Here is an 18,730-nt window from a genome sequence, read left to right as displayed (position 1 = left end):
GATAACGGCGATCCAGTGTGGGCGTACATGTCGCAGATATCTATGGTGAATTTGCATATTCTATTCAAAGCTATCGAGGTAGGATATTAAACCTTGGAAATTGTGGCAGCGCTGACTTCCCCCAGGAAGGTATAACGAAAGGGCAATTGGATTTCACCGATCGGGTGGACAAAATGGTCTTGACGTTCTTCCCATGGAGAGAACCCAACTTCGCGCCTGAAGACGTACTCATATGGATGTCGGGTATCGTTGGCGTAGCCGGAGCGATCGCACCTATTCTAGCGGCATCCTCGGCGGCAGCAAGAAGGGGTGAAACGGCAATTGCAGCCGGAGGTGGAGGGTTTGCGGCCCTCGCCGGTGCTGGACTCAGCCAGATCAGCAATGAGATTAAGCCCGAGTACGTTGAGATCAATCTGTTTCTGATTATCTTTGCTGACTCCTAAAAAGCTCCATCGCAGGATTCGCCAGCATCGCGACGTTTAAAGACTTTGCGGCCGAGTACGGCGAAACCTTGCGCTCCAGCATCGACTCCTGGTCAAACACAACCTTCAACGGCGACAAAGACGCGTCAAATTACACCTTCATGTAAGCCACCGCTTCCTTACTCCCATGCAATGATGCTCACCCACCACAGCGACTATTTCAAGGGCGGCGCCATGGTCGACCACTCCTTCCTTCCCTCCGCTACCCAAATCGAAGCCTTCTACAAAAAACAGCTCTTCTCCATCATCATCAATTCCCAATGGCGCAAACGCAAGATCTGGACCACCTTCCATGCAACCAACGACACCTCCGACGCCTCCGGCCCCAATCAAACACGATACTACTCCCCGACCGACGGTGGTGTCTACTACACCTACGCATACCACGAATCCGGCATCCTGAAGGGCTTCCTCGAAGCCCCCACCGGCCTCGACCACCTCAACGAGTCCACGTGGGACATCTCCGGCACAGATATATCCAAGTCCTCTGCAGCGTCCTTCCGCACCGCACGCTTCAACTTCACCGAACCCATGGCGCACGACGCACTCGCTTCCGCCGTCGCCTCAAACGGCACATCCTCCCCCTGGGCCGACGGCGCAGGCTGGGTCGGCACCTGGACGCTCCCTGTCTGCGTACTCCCACCGGACTACAACTGGAATACCCAGTACGCCGACACGTCCTCGCGGTACGGCATGCTGCCGTGCTGCTGCGGCGAGAAGTGCAAGGACACCAAGGACTTTGTGGCCGCGGCGAATCTCGTTGGGTTTCAGACACTCCTGTACGCGTGCGAGGCGCAGCTGCGGGGGACGGAGATTGAGTTTGCGAGTGTGGACTATGGGTTTGGGAAGAAGACCGGGCCAGCGGCGTTGCCCTATTTTTGGGCGACGCTAGGGACGGGGAAGAAGGCGGGGTTGGCGATTGGGATGGTTGTGGGCGGGTTGGTTGTGCTTGTGCTGCTTTTCGTGTGTGTGGGGTCGTGTTGTGCGAGTTGTTTTAGCTGAGTTTGGCAAATGGGGGTTCGTGATGGTGTTGTGTTTCTTTGGTTAGTATATACCCACTACTGTAATGGTGTTGTGTACGAATGTCTATTTCTTGCCCTACGTTTCTTCGAAGGCGTCCATGCAAGCTGAGGTTGGAACAAAACAGCTTCAATGTCATCTCAATCGAACTGGGCTTCCCTAGTACCATCGAGAATACCAGCCTATCCATATACGCCACCCATGCTATGCAGAATTTACAGTTCCTCCTTTCCACCTCCAATGCTGACCGTTATACGCTCAAAGCTGCAGGAGCAGAGGTCTCCTGTGGCAGAACGGAAATCTCGGCTGGCGCTTCGGGTAGTTTGACCCTTTTCGCTGCTTGATCGTCCTCTGCGTCTGTTCTCCTCTTCTCTTTCGGCTGCTGTTCCTGCTTCTTGGCCTTCTCCGCCTCTCTCACCCTCGCTCGTTTCGAAGCCTGGGACTCCTTCGGCGGTATGCCCAGATGTACGTCAACAGTCTTCGCCTGCTCTAGCAGATCATCTACATCCTGCAGACCTAGAGCCTGTATAACATCTGCATAGCATTTCGCCCGATTCATCGCCGCGTAGCACTTGTCCTTGCCGGGGATCATCTGACCGAGCAGGTACTTTGTGTTGCCCCAGCGGTTCTCGACCTGTAGCGCGAACCGCATGTACTCTGTGACGACCGTCTTCCACTGCGAGCGCCACTCGTGCGGTCCCCCTTGGCTGTCTGGCCGGAAGCAGCTCGGGTTCTTCTCCGCTTCGGTCGCGATCATCGCGCCGTCGACACCAAACTCTTCGGCGAGCTTGAGTGCTTCAGTTCTGGAAGTCACGTCGCCGTTCATGAGACACGCGACGCCCGCTTCTCTGCACACCTCTCCAACCATCTTCAGCTGGTCCCTGATGGCCCGCTCCCTGGGCCGCATAGGTGTCGTCCGGCAGTGCACTGTCAAGCCTGTGATGCCCGTCTTCACCAGTCTCCTCACCAGCGCTTCCGTCTCCTCTGGCTTGTCCAAGATCCGTATCTTCACACTGATTCCAATCTCAAACGGCTTGCCCACCTCTTCCACCAAGCTCGTGAGGATGTTGCAGAGAAGATCCGGCGTCTTGAGCAGCGCGGCACCCATACCACCAGATGTAGAGAATGGCTTGGGACATCCAGAGTTTAGGTCTATTCCAGCGACATCTGGCGCAACTAACTTTGCGGCCTGTACGGCTAGCTCGGGGTTTGCGCTTCCGATTTGGTAGATCAGTTTGCCCTTCTCCAGCTCGGGGTGTATGCGATAGATGACGCTTTCGCGCATATCGGGATCGAGCGTGGGATTCTTCAGCTTCGACGTGGGAAGGCGGGTAAATTCGATAGTTTGGGTGTGCGGGTTGAGGTGGCGAGTAGTGCCTATGAGGGCGCGATCGATGGTTTCTGGGCCTGCAGTGATTGTTAGAACACAGCCTTATAATTTTCGGGTTCATGCGACGCACCCCATACCAGATCTGCACCGTACTTCAGCGCGAGTAGCCGCGATGGCAATTCGCCGGAGCGCACCATGGGCGCAAGGACGACTTTGCCGCGGTAATCGACGCCATTCTTGGGGATCGGGACGCGCTTGGGGTCCGGAGAAGCCATAGCTTTTGTGAGAGTGCGGAGAGACGATCGTATCATAACATGCCGTGGTAGTGAGAGGATCTGCAAGTGAAGAGGGGTGAGAGTCAAGTGGATGCTCCGAAAAGTTCTGCCAATCTCGCCTCACCGCCTTCCCGATTAGGTGTCTGATGGCGACCACAGCATAAAGCATGCAATTGGCCAACCAAAGCAAGGTAACGGATTGGTGGTATTGTCTTTGATTTGCTATGTCCTTTTGTTCATACCGCCCATGCTGACGTTCTCAATCGATGCCGATCCGCTTCCGTCCTTGCGCTTCCAGAGTGTGAAGTACTTGGACCCATCTGCATCCTCGCACTCACCAACACGAATACCCCTTCCCGGCGAAGTCTATTATATTTCCAAAGCAGCATACCTCAAGATTGTACCTTGAACGTGCGTCCACTTGCAGTCTTGCGCTCCTTCTCTTCCGCCTCTGGCCGAGCGCGGCGCAAGACTTGCAGGAAGTCAGCTGTCCGCTTGCGCATCCTTGAGTGGATGTAGGCCTTGGACGCTTTGATGTGGTAGTGGAAGTAGTCGCGGAAGGTTTGGATGTGTGAGATGACCTCTTCGCGTCGCTGCTTTGTGAGATGACGAGGGAATAGCACTACTTGAATCAGTAACGACTCAGACCTGGACTGGCATGGACTGACCGAAGGTGATGTAGCCAATGTCGGCTGAGCCCGAGGTGTCGACGCCCGGAATGCCCTGGAGCTCTAGCGGAGGATCGTTCCTAAACATGACCTGCGGCGCATTCTGGATCGCTCTCCGTCGGGCATCAACGAACTCCTGCAGGAAGACCTTGCCAAAGATCCTGTCCGTCTCTTCGCGGAAGACTGTAGAGAAGATGACGGTGACTCTGTCGTAGCTCGCCTTGATGTAGATGGCTTCTTCCTCTCGGTAGTGGATAGCGCGCACTTCACCGCCCTCCTTGACACCCTGGGGCGCCGACTCGGATGTGTATTTCGAAGCTTCCTCCTGCAGGTGCTGGAACTCGTCGAAGGCTTGCTCGAATGGCGCGGCCATTGCATTGCGCTTTAGGAGCGATATGCGCCTGACCAGGTCCTCCTTGGCCTCTGTTCGACCGTAAGCTAGCGTTCAGCGCGGGCTGGTTCCAACCTCACCCTGATCCTCTGGGAGGTTCTCCAGGTCTACCTGCACCGAGAAGTCGTAGCCCGACTCTGGGGCCACGATGTAGGGGCCATATTCGCGCTCTAGGACTGCCTGTGCGCCGTACTGCACCAGCTCGGCGTAGCACTTGACGTGTATGGAGACGAGGATCTTGGTTTTGGACTCGGGCGTGGAGATGTGGAAGGTAACGCCGTCGAAGTCGGACACGACCTGGTCGATGGACGAGGGTGCGCCGCTGGTACCTGTTAGCTAGCTATCCGATCCGCAGGCTGCCTCGGCGGGGCATTGCGCACCCTTGGAAACGCTCCCTCAGCAGCGATTCGATGAGGACGTTCTGGTAGTCGAGGAGAAGCATGGCTGCCGGTGTCCGTGGGCGCTGGGCGGGTGGGCGGTCGGGCGTATGGCGGGGGAGCTGTGAACTGGCGCGGAGGTCGGAGGTGTGATGTTCATCGAGTGGGCTGTGGCTGAGCTAGCGTGGCTGCACTTGTGGGGTTTTCGCCAAAAGTTCAAGCTCTCGTAGAAAAAGTTCACCACACTTGCAACTCACAGTGGCGCACTCGTTGGGCGTCTCAGGTGATGCAAGATTGATTTGGCGCCGTCGCGTACCCCTCCCGCTGTTGTTTCCCTCTTGATACCCCAGTTCCCTTTCGTCGCGCAATATGGTGAAGACGTACAAGTAGGTCGCGCCTTCCCGCCCGGCAGAGAGGACTGCCGCTGACAACACCAGCAAGTACGAGCACACGGATGCCTTCGGTGTCGTCGCGACCGCCACCTCCAACATTGTGTGGACCGCCGAGGGCGTTTCTCAACCTGGCTCCAGCCGATCCGCAGGCGCCGGCCGCGCATATGCAGCCGCAAATGAACAAGTGCTGTGCTGGGACATCAAGAAAGGCGAATTGCTGAGCAGGTGGCGCGATGCGTCATGCACCGAACAGGTCACAGTCATCTGCCGGAGCGATGTGGACACAGACCTCTTTGCTGTAGGATACGCAGACGGAAGCATAAGAGTGTGGGATTCCAGGACAGCAACCGTTGTTATCAGCTTCAATGGACACAGGTCGGCCGTTACTATACTCGCCTTCGACCAATCCGGTGTACGCCTCGCGAGCGGGTCAAAAGACACGGACATCGTCATCTGGGACTTGGTTTCCGAAGTCGGGCTGTTCAAGCTTCGAGGACACAAGGGAGAGGTCACCGGGCTTCACTTTCTGCACCCGACAAAGGCAGCGCAAGAGGATGGCGTTGATCAAGGAGACGTAGAGATGGACACAGACCAGGCCTTCTTGCTCTCCACGAGCAAAGACTCGCTGGTAAAGATCTGGGACGTGAATAGCCAGCACTGCATCGAAACCCATGTCGCGCAGACGAACGGCGAGTGCTGGGCGCTAGGAGTATCTCCCGATGGCAGCAGTTGTATGACGGCAGGTAATGACGGAGAGTTGAGGGTGTGGACCATCGATCTTGCGGGCCTGGGGCAGTCGGCCTCGTCTGTCGGTGAAGGCGTCGAGCAGCGATACCTTCACGAGAGAGGGACACTATATCGCCAAGGCAAAGACCGGACGCTTGGAATTGCCTATCACAGAAAATCTGATTACATTGCCGTGCACGGATCAGAGAGAGCTGTTGAATTATGGAGGATGCGAAGCGAAAAGGAAGTCCAAAAAGCATTATCGAGGAAACGAAAGAGAAGACGCGAAAAGGCAAAAGAGGAAGCGAATGGTGAAGCACCCGAAGCTGAAGAGGAGATAAGTCTGGCGGAGGCAGCGATTGGCGACATCATTGTCCCATATGTCACCGTACGGATAGCACCTGGAGGAGGCAAGGTCCGATCAATTTCTTGGATGCAAGGCAGGTCGAAAAAGCTACAGTTGTTAGTCGGGACCGACAGCAACCTTCTTGATGTATACGAAATACCTCAAAAATCAAAATCGAAGAGCGAAGACGAGCCCGAGTACAACCGGACGCTGTCCGTCGAACTTGCGGGTCACAGACAAGACATCCGTGCGTTGGCACTCAGCTCAGACGATCGCATGTTGGCTTCTGCCTCAAGCGGCAAATCTGCGAACGGAGGACTCAAGATATGGAATGTTCGAACACAGAATTGTCTTCGCACGCTGGAGTGTGGGAAAGCACTATGCGCTGCATTCTTACCGGGAGACAAGATTGTGGTAGTCGGCACCAAGGACGGCGATATCGAGCTCTATGACATTGCAGCTTCGTCGCTTCTCGATAAGATTCCTGCACATGAAGGCACCGTGTGGACGCTCCAAGTACACCCGGATGGCAAATCCCTCATCACTGGAGGTGCTGACAAGACAGTCAAATTCTGGGATTTCGAGATTGTCCAAGAAGAAATCCCGGGCACAAAACGCACTATGCCACGCCTAAAGCTCGTTCAGTCACGGATATTGAAAGTCAACGACGACGTCCTCAGTGTTCACTTCTCACCCGATTCGCGCCTGCTCGCGGTCGCCACAATGGATAATACGGTCAAGGTATTCTTCGTGGACTCACTGAAGCTCTTCCTCAACCTTTACGGCCACAAGCTGCCAGTGTTGAACATGTCGATATCCAGTGACTCCAAGCTCATCGCCACCTCCTCCGCCGACAAGAACATCCGCCTCTGGGGTCTCGATTTTGGTGACTGCCACAAAGCGCTCTACGCTCACGAAGATTCGATCCTCAACGTCGCCTTCATCCCCCACCCTGTCCAAGCCGACGAGAAACACATTCTCTTCAGCGCCTCGAAAGACCGCGTCCTCAAATCCTGGGACGCCGACAAGTTCGAGCTCATCCAGAAGTTACGCGGCCACCATGGCGAGATCTGGGCCATGACCATGAGCCGCACAGGCGACTTCGTCGTCACCGCCAGCCACGACAAGAGCATGCGCATCTGGACGCGCACCGATGAGCCCATCTTCCTCGAAGAAGAACGCGAAAAGGAGCTCGAAGAGCTCTACGAAAACACGCTCGCGACGTCCCTCGAAGACGAAGACCCGCTCCTCAACGGCGCCGAAGCTCCCGAGGTTGGCGCCGCCTCCAAACAAACCACCTCGACCCTCACCGCCGGCGAGCGCATCCAAGAAGCCCTCGACCTCGGTCTCGAGGACCTGCTCCTCGTCCGCGCGTGGACCAAGCAGAAGCTCGCGAACCCCAACCTCGCGCCCCCGCAGCGCAACCCGCTGTTCCTCGCGCTCAACAACGTCTCCGCCGAGCGCCACGTGCTCAACACGCTGTCCAAGATCCCCGCCGCGCAGTTGCACGACGCGCTCCTCGTGCTGCCGTTCGCCTCTCTGCCCGCGCTCTTCACCTTCATCGCCGTCTGGGTCCAGCGCAGGTGGAACGTCACGCTGACGTGCCGCGTGCTGTTCTTCATGCTCAAGACGCACCAGCGGCAGATTGTCGCAAGCAGGGAGCTCAAGAGCGTGCTGGAGGGCATGCGGGATGATTTGAGGCGCACGCTGAGCGGGGACAAGGATTTGATTGGGTTCAATGTTGCGGCGGTACGGTTTGTCGGGGAGAGGGTGGATGAGAGTAAGATTGTGCGGCTGGAGGATGTGGACAAGGCGGAGGAGGGTGCGGGGAAGAAGAAGAGGGCTTTTGTGGATGTTGCCTAGGCTGGGGTTTCGAGTTGGCATGCGGGATGGCGTTGGAATACTGCATGAAACCTCGATGTTATGCCTGTACTTTTTGTCGTGTCCATGTTTTCGTGTGTAATCTTCGCATGTTGTGGAGTTCTCCACAGAGCATGCCTGGAGATTGGGTTTGGCACTGCGTTGCTCCTCGTGGAATATCAAAGTGTGCGCGGAATTCTGGCCTGGCACTGCATCGTGAGCATGGAAAGCATTCTTGCCACATCCTGCCAGACACAGTGGCCCACAATAAGATAGAAGCGCACCTCACTGTGAGTCCCCTGTGAGCATCCACGCTGACCTACCATATCACGTGTTTATGGACGTAAAGTAAGGTGGGTCAACACTGGATGAGGTGCGCGCCTTACGTTCCCATGCCTTATGTCATCCACTGTGAAAAGAGGATGTTCCTTTCGGCTCGATCTATGATATTACGTGTTCGTGCATAAATTCTGCCGAAAGGCCTCACGGGCAGGTCCAAACTACTCTACACAACTGTTTGACCATGGTTCCAGCGAAGCCAAAGCCCACCGGAAGACAAAAGACACATAGCATCACAGAGGGATCAAATCGAGGTCTGACCCCAATAAAGCCTACTGAGATGGCTGCTGTCGCAACCCGAAATCGCGCTCGGAAGAAAATACAAGATCCGAAGATCGGTTGACCCATGACACCGCCCACATGCCCTGAAAACGCCAGTTCCAATGGAGCGCCTCCCTCTGCCCGAATCACCTCGCCCAACGCACATTGAAAGAGAGGTCCGTGTATCAAGCCCGCGCACCGTACACACACACCAGGAGCTCTAAGCTCTCCCAAAGCGGCCCAAACTACGAGAACTTCCAGCGATTGCCACAGTTCATGCATTCGCAGAACGTCGTCATCGGTTCGTCTGCACTTCGGGTCTGCGCCTGGCTGTAGCTGACCATGCGCTGCTTACACTTGCCGCACTGGAACTCTTTGGAGATGGACTTCTCGACCTGGGCGACCATGGCGTTGTTCATGTTCTCCCTCTCCAGCTTCTTGTCGGCGGCCTTGCGCTCGTCTGACTTCATCTCCTCGTGCGTCATGGTGGCGAAGCGCTTGGGGGTTATCTCGCCGGACTGAACGCGCTTGCGGAGGTGGACCGAGGACTTGTTCTTGAGGTTGGAAAAGAGCGACTTGATCTTTGCCTTGTAGGCATCGTTGACGCGGGAGCCGGCGCCGTCGTATGCGGCGTTTTCTACAGCGCGGGCTGTGTTGAGGATATCGGCGGGAGCTGCGGAGAGTTTGTCAGGAAACCTGGCGGCTTCAAGCTGCATTACTTGGGAAACATACATTCATCACTCATGAAGGCCAGCCCGTCGTACATCAGCCGGACGCAGTTATCGCGCTGCTCATCGCCGGTAACCTGGTACTTGATGTTGTCCGTCTTTGCATTCCGCTTCTCGGGCGCAACACCGTGCTTCGGCTTCGCAGCTGCGGGCGCGGGGGTGGGCGCTGGTGACGCAGTCTTCGAGGGCACGGGCGCGGGAGACGAAGTGCCATTTGAGGCGCCGGAAGGCTTCGGTCGGGAGGCGACTCCCTTGCTGTTCTTGACGTCCTCCCTCCACTTGGTGACCATGCGGGTGGCGAGCGATGCGACAGCCGGGTCGGCGTGCTGGCGCAGCTTGTTGACGGTGACGCCGATCTTGGTCTGCCGCAGCAGATCCTCGGTCGGCCTGATGCCGTCTTTGAGCTCGTTCAACAGCTTCAGGATCGACGAGCTGGGCTCCTTCGCCTCGATGGCCTTGCTAATCGCCTTGCCGCGCAGCGCGACTTCTTTGTGGTCCATGGCTACAACGGCTGATGACGAGGGATGTGGGGCAGGTGGTCGCGTGCAGAGCTGCGCAGAGCTGCGGCGGGCGCGGGCTTATGTGGCGGAGGGCGAGTTGACACCACGGAACAGCGCAGGGGACGAGGGCGAGGTTTGCAGGCAAGCAGGCGTGAAAGAAGTCGAACATTTGAGCAGTCGGTTGCGCGGAGAGAGGCGCTAGCCAAGCATGGTCTAGGCTTTGGTTGGTGGGCGGGACTGGAACCTCAAGGGAAGTCGCGACTGCTTGTTGAGAATCATTTACAAACACGCAGCGACACCGACAGCCCGCTTCGGAACGCTGCTCTGCCGCCCGACCGCATCAGGCTCGGACTAGACGCCATCATGGCGGAGAATGCGCCCCCAGCGCCGGCCAGCAACGCGCAGCCCGATGCGTCGCGCGGCATGCCCTACTACGAACGCCTGCGACGCGACCTGCGAGAGTCCCTCCAGAAGAAGCGCGCCATAGACCACAATCTGGTACATACGCTCTGTGTCGAATGTCTGTTCCTGCATACTTACACGACTGTTCTAGGAGCAACTCGAAGCCACGATCCTCCGCGTCGAAACCCAGTACCTCGAAGAGACGAGCGCCGGAAACATCATCAAGGGCTTCGACAACTACATCAAGGGCGCGGCCGCCGTAACCACCGCCAGCTCGACGGGCACGGCGACTCGACGGAAGGCCCAGATCAGCGAGGCGGACCGCATATTCAGCCGGAGCTCCAGCGCCTTCGTGAGGGTATGTGGCAGCTCTGTTCCTACGTTCTGCTGGTTAGTTGAAACTGACGCTTGACATTAGGAATCCTCAACTCCCGGCTCCGCGCAGACGACGCCCTCTCACGGGCAGACACCGACGTCCTCGTTCCCGACACGCGAGTCGAGCCAGCCCACGTCCAACGGCGCGAGCAGGAACGGCGGCAGCAAGAAGAAGAAAGCGCCCGACGACGACGACCCCAAGTCTGCCAAGCGCCACAAGATCACGTATAGCCTCGACGGCTAGCAGCGTCCAGGTGTAGCTCATCGATCCTGCACAAAACCAGGAGAGTAGAGCATCACTGCAGGGCAGCCTCGGTTGCGCTCAGATACAGGTCCGATATCGATTCCATTAGCACAGGCGTTGGCGTTGGCGGTCCTCGGAGTCCGCGATTGAGATACGACAATCAGCAATGTTGGAAGGGGAGATCTTTGCTAGAAAGCATTACGCGTACCAGCTTTGGTTTCTGTCTCATTTATGAAGCGAGCGGGCAAAGCGTACAACTAGAGTACTCCTCATAGATTTCCGCACGGCATGTTCCAATGGCGTTGAGATGCGGTGCAGGCGAGACGCACGCAAGATAGGATCGACTCCACTATGGCGGGGTATCAGTCACGGGTCCGTTGCCATCTCGATGCGAGATAGAATTGGGAAACCGGTGCACGGCGCCCCGTTTTTGTCGGGGGGTCGCACAAAGCCTCGGGAAGGGAATTGGAGGACGACTGGTGGGATTACTCGGTGTACAAAAGCTTTGGTAGAGCATGCTTGCATATAGCGGGATGCCATGTCTGGGAAAATGTATGGGCGGTGGGGGTGTCTACGCGTGCCCCTCCACCGCCAACTCCACACCAAAGCACCTCAGCCGCAACATGATTCGCCTAATGCAAGTCTGTCTGTACTACATTCGCCTCACGTCAATGTACCCTCATGATTAGACCATGTTGTCGCAGCAAATGCTGCACCCGCATGCAACAATATTGCCTCCAGCCCAGCAGCCCAATCACGTCCGCTTTCCAGAAGCATCGCCGCCCGCTTCCACACGCCATGCACGCCCTGGAGGTTATTCAGGGTCCGATACTGCGCAGGTCGTCAAGCTGAGACGCCGGGCGCATGCACGCGGCAGCGGGTGTGGAAGGTAGGTACGTGCGGGGGGAGGCGCTGCTGTGCTGGCAAACGGGTGCGCGACGAACCAGAGGGAGTTTTGCGAGGGGAGGAGGGATGCAGACCCCCGTCTCGTGCACGACGGTATCGCAACTTCGCATGCTCGCATATTGCAGCATGTGCATTGATGGATGGCGGGCCGCTGGATGCAGACGGGCGGTGGCGGGTTGAGCTGGGCTTACGGCGTCGCCTGAATGCGGACGTCCGTTTATAGAGTGCCATGCTACGGGCATGGCTGTCGTATATGGCGATGCGGGTGAGCGAGCGAGCGGCAAAGGCCAGTGCCACGGCCCCAGCGCACGTATTCGCGTGGTGCTGGGGACGAGACGACGCGGTGAGGCCTGAGGGATGGCGATGACATCGTTTCGCGGAGCGTGCAACCTCTCCGTCGTCATATCTCGCTGTTCCGCTCGCCTTGCGCCCGGCGCCTGAAGCGGCCACGGCGCCCTCGCGCTCCTAATGGCAGGCTGCGGTGCGATATGAACACCGCACGTAGGCGCATCGCATCAGGCCCGCCGGCCGATGCACGGCGGTCCGATTTGCAGGTGCAACCGCACGGGACCAGCGTAAGCGCGCGCAAGCCCTCGCCGAAACAGTTTGCGAGGAGATGCGGTGCGAGGCGAGGCGATGCTGTGCGTGAAACACGCTGTTCGAGGGCTCAACAGAAGATGCCTCATCTCGTGCTCCGTTCCCGCTGAGCGTGTGGAAAGCAGAAGGCGGAGCAGGCGTCGCAGCACGTTCCGCAGCGTACCATCCATCGCAACATGGCCCTGCGAGAAGGAAGCCAAAGCCATGTTGCAACGTCCGCCCCACCCGCACCCCGGCACGTCTCCCGAGGGGGATTAGCTTGATCGATCCAGGGTCCAAGCCTAGCGACGCCACCTACGTCAGCACACGGCATCTCAGACGTCGTCGACGAATCGCACCGCAGACACCCTGTCCTGTTGTTGTTGCGCTGTCTTTGCGTTCGCGAGGGCTGTCTGGTGGATGCTGCACACGACGAACAATGACGATGACGCTGCGCGCCGCGGGCGCAATCCGCCCGAAACACAATGCAGTCACTGGGTCTTTCACATTCCAAAAGCGCGGCTAACGTGTACCATAACCATTCTATTCTGTCCGTGTCCCTGGGGCAAGCTGCGTCATACAGCTCGCTGCTTTCACGCGCCTGAAACCGGCGGTAGGCATCCCCTCTCTTGCAAAAAGTGCCTCCAACAGCCTCGGCGTGTGAGGCTGACTCACTGACAATGGTTGGTGCCTCGAAGCTTTCCCCATGTTCCCCAAGCCGTGGTACTGTACAATGGTCATGCAACCTGCCCCATGACATAGGTGAGGCGGTGCGAGCGAGAGTCTAAAACATTAAAAGTATATGTAGCGAATGATCGTGGCACATGTGACAGACCATGGGTCTGGGTCGACATGGCAGCCGAAAATGTAGGAAAAGGCAACTCGAAAAGCGCAAACAGATAACCCCAAAACCACATACTCTTACAGAAGAACGATGGAAAATCGCTCATGAAGGGGTAATCGCGCGAACCAGAACTCCGTGATGAACGCCGTGATGACCTCCTTGGGTGGTTGCCCGCAGGAGGTCGGGGTAGTAGATGACTGAACCGGGCGGTGAAGCGACTGAAAGAAGAAATTCGTCTCTTTTGTCGTGAAGAAGACCCCGTCTAGCATCCAACCGATGAAAACTCAGATGCGCTGTCCAAATCGCGACAGTGGATATCTCAAATGCACAGAGCAAACGAAGAGATCAACAAACAGTGATGAAAAACTCGAAAGGGTCCGAATTGTGGGGACCAGGCATGTCAATCACTTGGTGATCGACAGGTTCAAGCGTCATCGGGCGAGGGATGATCTTGAGCCTCGCCTTTATGTACCTTGCGGTGCCGCCTCAGATTGGAGACGACCGAGAAATGGCGACCGCAGCCTTCGACCTCGCAGGCAAATGCTACACTTGGTTAGCCTATGGCCCAATCTTCTTAAACGAATTAACTTACGCTTCTCTCCAGTATGGCTGTACATGTGGGTCTGAAGGGAGCTCGGGCGAGTGAATCTTTTGTCGCAAATCTTGCACTTGTGCTTCTTCTGCGAGCTTGACGAGACCTTGGAGCTAAATTGACCCATCATTGATTGCGGCGCTGGGGGAATATTCGCTCCCATGAGCGCGCTCGGCCGTGGCAGTGTTCGCGAGTGCGTCAAGTCGACGGACTCCGATGCGGAGCTGTAGTCGGTGACGGAACCCTCGCCGCCGTAGTAGTTGGTGCCATTGTAACTGGCTCCTGAGATGGACGAGTGCGCGGAGTGTGTTGAAGGGAAGCCGTACGAGTCGGTCGAGCTCCGGCTGGATGCTTGGGTGCCATAGATATTCCTCGGTGTGATATCAGACTGGCTCAAGGAGACCATACCTCGACTGGCGTCGAGGGCATCGCTGAAGCTATTGCGAGGCGGTTGAGAGCTTAAACTGCTAAAGTCAACTAACGAACTCTGGCGTTGACGCTGCAATTCCATGACGCTGTCAAGATACGGTGCTGAGGGTACTGACGGATGTGAGGAACGACGGGCATTGTCCTGTGAGAATGCATAGGGAACTCGTTCGGTGTTTCCATAATCGACTTGAGAGTAAGGAGCCGAGGTGGGTGCGTACGTGTTTGTAGTAGCAGATGTGGTGGTGCCATAGCCACCGTTGTAACTCCGCGATAGAAGATCTTGCGACATGTCTAGTAAGTTTTCTGCTGGAAGCGAGCCATCCGGGAGAGCAATACCTGATCCTAAAGATGGGGCCGTGACCGGGAGACCGTGGTACGGAATGGCAATGCTGGTCGGGCGTTGAATGGCTTGAGGCTGGGACGAGGCGTGATTCTCAAGGCCAGCCGACACGTTGGGTGCGATCGAGGTCTGATACAGTTGCTGCTGCGAGGGGCCCGCGGCCGACACCCACGGGTTGGTGAAGTGCGGCTGCGGGTAACGCAAAGGATCGTAGCTCATCCCGTTGAGTTGGGACTGTTGGCGACTATCGACTGCCATTGCCATAACGGGGACGTTGCAGATGCGGGAGGAGGTTCCTTAAGGGCGAAATGGAGAGGAGGTACAAACAGACAAAGAAGCTATCGTGAATGCACGCAGCCCAGAGAGTCGAGTAGCTGAAACAAGACGGTTCGAGGGTCAAGCAACGTGGGGAGAGACGATCACTGGCACGCAGCGGTGGGATCTGCGGACCTTTTGAACTTGGTCTGACACTGGGGGCACCCGTGTAAAGGCCTTCCGGGAGGAGTAATGATAAACGCTACGGTATGCCGATCGCAGGACCGGTCGACAGTAGGTGCCGTGGCTGTGGGCCACGAAGATTGGGCCCTGGCGGATGTAGATGACGAGTGGCAGGCGCACGCGCGTTTCAGGTGCAGCGCAGAGTGTGGAGAGGCAGACGACAGCTGGCGCAGGGACGGTCCGACGGTCGCGCGAGGAGAGTGATGGATAGGTTACTGGCTAGTGACCAGGACACCAGCAGCAAAGAAGAAAGGATGTTCAGTGAACTCTACTGATTGAGTATCGATTGACTGACGGCGGCGGAGTAGTAAGAGACGGTTTGGAATTGAGTGAGCATTGGGAGGCAGTGATGTTGATCGGCGGGCAGCAATTGGGAGAATGCTGAGTGTTAAATTCATTCGGCTGCTTTGATTTACGTCGTGTGGATCACAGCACTTCATCATAGGCTGGCAGCCAAGGCAAGAGTAGCACGCTGGTTCAAGCGCCACCACGGACCCCGGACAGTGCGTGCAGGGTAGACGCTGGCGCCGCTAGCTCGCTGCTTTGGCGGCTGCTTTTAAGGCGCCCAAGGGTGCCTCTGCGGGCAGTGTGGGGAGCACCGCAACGCTGCCTGCCCGCCGGGCGCTCGACGGGCGGCGTGCGGGCACGCCACTGCTGCCACTGGCACTGTGCTGAGGCGCGGCAGGTCGATTCCGCACGGCTAGCGCCGACGGCGCCGACAAAGCGCACCACGACGGCTGTCTAGTGCACGCTGCGAGCGCGCCTGCGAGTCGTGAGCAGCTCCGGGCAGCCCTCGGCGCTGTCTCTCCGCCGCCGGCACCAGCAGCAGCAGCATCATCATCGCACGGGAAGCAGCGCGGCCCAGCCAATCAGCTCGAGGGCGGGCGGGATGCCTTTGTTTTGGCGTGCCGCCACCACGCAGAGCCAGCCGTGCCCAGGGCCCTGCACGCACTTTTCCCTTTGCGCTGCTCGCAGAATACGATAGTAGCCCATGCGGCCTAGCGCGTCGACCTAGATACGGGTTTCAGACGACGCCGCATGCCCCAAAGCGGCTTGATGGGCAATGGCTAAGGGCATTTCGACGAGCTGTAATTCTCCGGCGCACTGCTGATGGCTTGGACGGCGACCGTGCCCGCGCCCTGATCCTGCGCGAGCAAGCAGCCGCACGTCGTGGTGTGCGTGCGGCGACCACCAACACGCGTTGGGACGAGCAGTGCCCGATAGGGGGTCTGACCGGGGACCTGAGGCTGTGCGTTTGGGGGTGCATTCGGTCCGTCAGCGTGCTGTGTGAATTGCGTAAACGCGACTTGGAGTCGGATTGGAGCCGTTGCCCTCGGCCCCGTTCAGATTAGCCCTCCCCTGAACACTGGCCCTGTGCGCGCCGTCAAGCACTGGACATGCGTTTGATCGCCGTCCACTTTGCTTTTCGAAGCCATGTAGTTTAGCTTAACCAGAGTGTGGCCCCTATACCTGGTCACGAGCGAGTCGGGGCATGCCATGCTCCAGCGTAGTGCCTGCGCCAACGCTCTCGCGCCCGCGCTGCCGAGGGCTGTCGCGGTACCTGTTCTCTCCAAAACTGCATTCCGCTCCAATCTGGCTTGGCTCCATATTGTTATTGCACAGATTCCGCCGGACCCCTAATCAACATGATGTCAACGTGCTATACAGGCCACGGGCAGCGGGCCAGCGTTGCTGCGCGCTGGGTTGTGGGTACGCGTTCCTGGCGACTGCCTAGCTGACATGAGCAAAGGTACTTCCACAGTTGACTCGAGATGCATCTTTGCTCTCAAGTCGGACTATCTGCGTCTTTTGCAACTTCAGCCATCGACGATGCTTTCTGCACAAGTCCTCCAATGTCCTCGGTCAGATCGAGGCAGCGCTTGCTCGCAAGTGTCCAATGTTGCTGACAGCGCTGGCCGAAGGTTGCAAATGTCGTCACTGGCATCCCTCCCACTTCTGCCGGCGGAGGACTTGGCGCCTCCCTCTTCTCCTGCCCTCATGCCATTGGGCGAGTGCAACATGCCAACTTGCTAGCGCTGCGGGCCCAACCGTTGCGCCGGTAAAGACCCTCGTCATTGTGCATCTCCCGCTGTCCCACCCCTGCTCCAGTTAGGCAGCTCGATATTGCAAGCCATGGCAAGCTTTTCGTCGAATGACGGGCCGTGTGTGGTGAGCAAAGTTGTGCTCCGTCGCTACGCCTGCAGCGTGGCGTACCCCCCATGCCCTTCTCGTTCCCCGATTGTGCATGCCAGCGGATGCATGCACATAGTGATGAACCCGACTCCGCTGGTGGCGATACAGCGCGGAACTTGCCCTCACCGCCATCGTCGGTCGCAACGACGTGAATGGCTGAGTTTTGGGCACCGTGCGCTGTCCCTGGAGCCCCTCACTGCCGTTGTATGCAGGGCCGCCAATCGTGAATCCGCCGCCTTCATGTAGGTTCGGCGCGCCTCAAGCCCGGTGCTTTACTCGTAAGTAGGACCGGCTCGCCAACCATGGCCTTTTGCTCCCACACTCGACGTCCTCGCTGCGTAAGCCAGAGGCATATCCCGCACCTGAGCGCGAGTCGTAGGTATCGTGTGCCGCCCTCAACGGTCGGCGACGTAGACTTGTGACTTTGCGCGTTCTGCTATAGCGTCGAAGCCGTCCGCGGCGCTACAACGTTCAAGTGACTTGAGCGCCTCACGGCTCGCGGGATGTTCCTCCTCCAACCAGACGTGCCGTGGCCGCCCACCACGATGTCCACCAAAGCCGCCTTTTCGCAGGGCTAACGCGCTCGGCACTCCACCGTGTGGACCCTGCATTCGCAAGCCTCTAGATTGAATTGAGATTAGCTACTGTTTCTGCGACAGACCTGAGGTCGGGCAACTCAGGCGAGATACCCTGGCCACCTTATTCCCGCACTACTGCTCTAAATGGTCATGCTCGCTGCTGAGCTCGAGTGTGGAGAAGTGGATGGATTTCCAAGAAGTCGCCGTCTGATCACCGCATAATTACCCTAGCGGGCTTACTGCGTACCAGCTTTGTGGACAGGAAATGAGATCTCGAGATAGAGTTCAACATCGTCTGTTGCTCAGATGGACGAGTTGTGCATGTTGCGAGTGGTTCGAATTGAGTTTTTTCGCTCTGCGATGGTGCGATTATTTCCGGGCAAGACGCTCGCTAGTCTACTCTACTCTCCCAAGCACGAATCGACCCCTCACCTGAGCATGACCTCGGAAGGAACGGTCAAAGTCGAACAGATTGTCTCAAAGTGCGTTGGCGCACGCAACGATTCTGGCATTGGTTCTGATGCCTGATTGTGCTGCTCTTGCGCGGCATCCGGTTCACAGGATCGAGTCCACCTTGCAAGTATATGCTGCCCTTGTAACACTTGTATTAGCTCTACGCTTATCTTTCATCTGAGCTTTAGTGCCAGATGAATTGTCTATCCACCACGTGCTGCAGCGTCTGCAGGGACCATATTGAGCCTCCTTTACAGAGCAGATCACGGCCCGCCGCGCTGAGTGTGCAGGCTAATCTGCCAATCCTCTTCGAGGTTTGCCTCTGTCACGCATGGTGCGTGGTGTCGATCTCAATTAGCATCTCGCCTGCTGCACCCCCCGCTAACCTGGGCGGCGAAAACCGTTGAACCTCACCATCCCCAGTAACCCGAAATGGATCTTACAGGAAGCCTGAAATGGAGCACGCGGGGTCGATGAATTTTCTTTCCTCCCGACTCAGGCGGGCTAAGCTTTTGATGAGATCTTTCGTGATTCGCCGATTCCATCTTCATTTCCCGCACTTGGTCACTCCAGAGCCTGTCCTATTCGTCCAGCATACGGGGATC

The 18,730-nt window shown here is 57.5% G+C and overlaps 7 protein-coding genes across 7 annotated transcripts; 3 read left to right on the top strand and 4 right to left on the bottom strand.

The window, feature by feature from the left end:
* Positions 1 to 416: 416 nt before the first annotated feature.
* On the top strand, positions 417 to 1,618 carry CC84DRAFT_414624 (uncharacterized protein). The gene has a single exon (XM_018186113.1). The coding sequence runs from the start codon at positions 615 to 617 to the stop codon at positions 1,482 to 1,484; it is 870 nt and encodes a 289-aa protein (XP_018029392.1). The 5' UTR covers positions 417 to 614; the 3' UTR covers positions 1,485 to 1,618.
* A 134-nt stretch (positions 1,619 to 1,752) lies between these two features.
* Positions 1,753 to 3,107, bottom strand: CC84DRAFT_1191500 (FMN-linked oxidoreductase; the record flags this gene model as incomplete). Its single annotated transcript, XM_018181187.1, has 2 exons — positions 1,753 to 2,909; positions 2,963 to 3,107. The coding sequence occupies 2 exons, from the start codon at positions 3,105 to 3,107 to the stop codon at positions 1,753 to 1,755; spliced, it is 1,302 nt and encodes a 433-aa protein (XP_018029391.1).
* A 392-nt stretch (positions 3,108 to 3,499) lies between these two features.
* CC84DRAFT_1191499 (P34-Arc-domain-containing protein) lies at positions 3,500 to 4,608 on the bottom strand (the record flags this gene model as incomplete). Its single annotated transcript, XM_018181186.1, has 4 exons — positions 3,500 to 3,729; positions 3,776 to 4,198; positions 4,247 to 4,488; positions 4,547 to 4,608. The coding sequence occupies 4 exons, from the start codon at positions 4,606 to 4,608 to the stop codon at positions 3,500 to 3,502; spliced, it is 957 nt and encodes a 318-aa protein (XP_018029390.1).
* Positions 4,609 to 4,795: 187 nt separating this feature from the next.
* Positions 4,796 to 8,149, top strand: CC84DRAFT_1157935 (WD40 repeat-like protein). Its single transcript, XM_018177036.1, has 2 exons — positions 4,796 to 4,929; positions 4,981 to 8,149. Exons 1-2 carry the CDS (start codon positions 4,913 to 4,915, stop codon positions 7,868 to 7,870), a joined length of 2,907 nt encoding a protein of 968 aa, XP_018029389.1. The 5' UTR covers positions 4,796 to 4,912; the 3' UTR covers positions 7,871 to 8,149.
* Positions 8,150 to 8,253: 104 nt separating this feature from the next.
* Positions 8,254 to 9,957, bottom strand: CC84DRAFT_1169742 (transcription elongation factor S-II). The gene is made up of 2 exons (XM_018179744.1): positions 9,200 to 9,957; positions 8,254 to 9,140 (listed from the first exon to the last, which is right to left on the bottom strand). The coding sequence occupies exons 1-2, from the start codon at positions 9,693 to 9,695 to the stop codon at positions 8,713 to 8,715; spliced, it is 924 nt and encodes a 307-aa protein (XP_018029388.1). The 5' UTR covers positions 9,696 to 9,957; the 3' UTR covers positions 8,254 to 8,712.
* Positions 9,958 to 10,100: 143 nt separating this feature from the next.
* CC84DRAFT_1049501 (NuA4-domain-containing protein) lies at positions 10,101 to 10,701 on the top strand (the record flags this gene model as incomplete). The annotated part of the gene is made up of 3 exons (XM_018173456.1): positions 10,101 to 10,193; positions 10,249 to 10,491; positions 10,516 to 10,701. Coding segments are annotated over 3 exons (522 nt in total), but the record flags the coding sequence as incomplete, so codon positions are not given.
* Positions 10,702 to 13,212: 2,511 nt separating this feature from the next.
* CC84DRAFT_414438 (C2H2 conidiation transcription factor-like protein FlbC) lies at positions 13,213 to 14,890 on the bottom strand. The gene is made up of 2 exons (XM_018186112.1): positions 13,635 to 14,890; positions 13,213 to 13,585 (listed from the first exon to the last, which is right to left on the bottom strand). The coding sequence occupies exons 1-2, from the start codon at positions 14,665 to 14,667 to the stop codon at positions 13,467 to 13,469; spliced, it is 1,152 nt and encodes a 383-aa protein (XP_018029386.1). The 5' UTR covers positions 14,668 to 14,890; the 3' UTR covers positions 13,213 to 13,466.
* Between the last annotated feature and the right edge of the window lie 3,840 nt (positions 14,891 to 18,730).

This window comes from Paraphaeosphaeria sporulosa (genome assembly GCF_001642045.1).
Source record: "Paraphaeosphaeria sporulosa strain AP3s5-JAC2a unplaced genomic scaffold CC84scaffold_16, whole genome shotgun sequence".
NCBI lineage: Eukaryota > Fungi > Ascomycota > Dothideomycetes > Pleosporales > Didymosphaeriaceae > Paraphaeosphaeria > Paraphaeosphaeria sporulosa.
Note: the sequence above shows the minus strand (reverse complement) of the source record. Positions and strands in the feature narration are given on the sequence as shown.

Coding starts and splice junctions, on each gene's coding strand:
- CC84DRAFT_414438 (XM_018186112.1), bottom strand. CDS start 14,667: ATGGCAATGGCAGTCGATAGTCGCCAACAGTCCCAACTCAACGGGATG. Junction 13,586..13,634: donor CAGCCATACTGGAGAGAAGC/GTAAGTTAATTC, acceptor AACCAAGTGTAG/CATTTGCCTGCGAGGTCGAA.
- CC84DRAFT_1169742 (XM_018179744.1), bottom strand. CDS start 9,695: ATGGACCACAAAGAAGTCGCGCTGCGCGGCAAGGCGATTAGCAAGGCC. Junction 9,141..9,199: donor GGCCTTCATGAGTGATGAAT/GTATGTTTCCCA, acceptor AACTCTCCGCAG/CTCCCGCCGATATCCTCAAC.
- CC84DRAFT_414624 (XM_018186113.1), top strand. CDS start 615: ATGATGCTCACCCACCACAGCGACTATTTCAAGGGCGGCGCCATGGTC.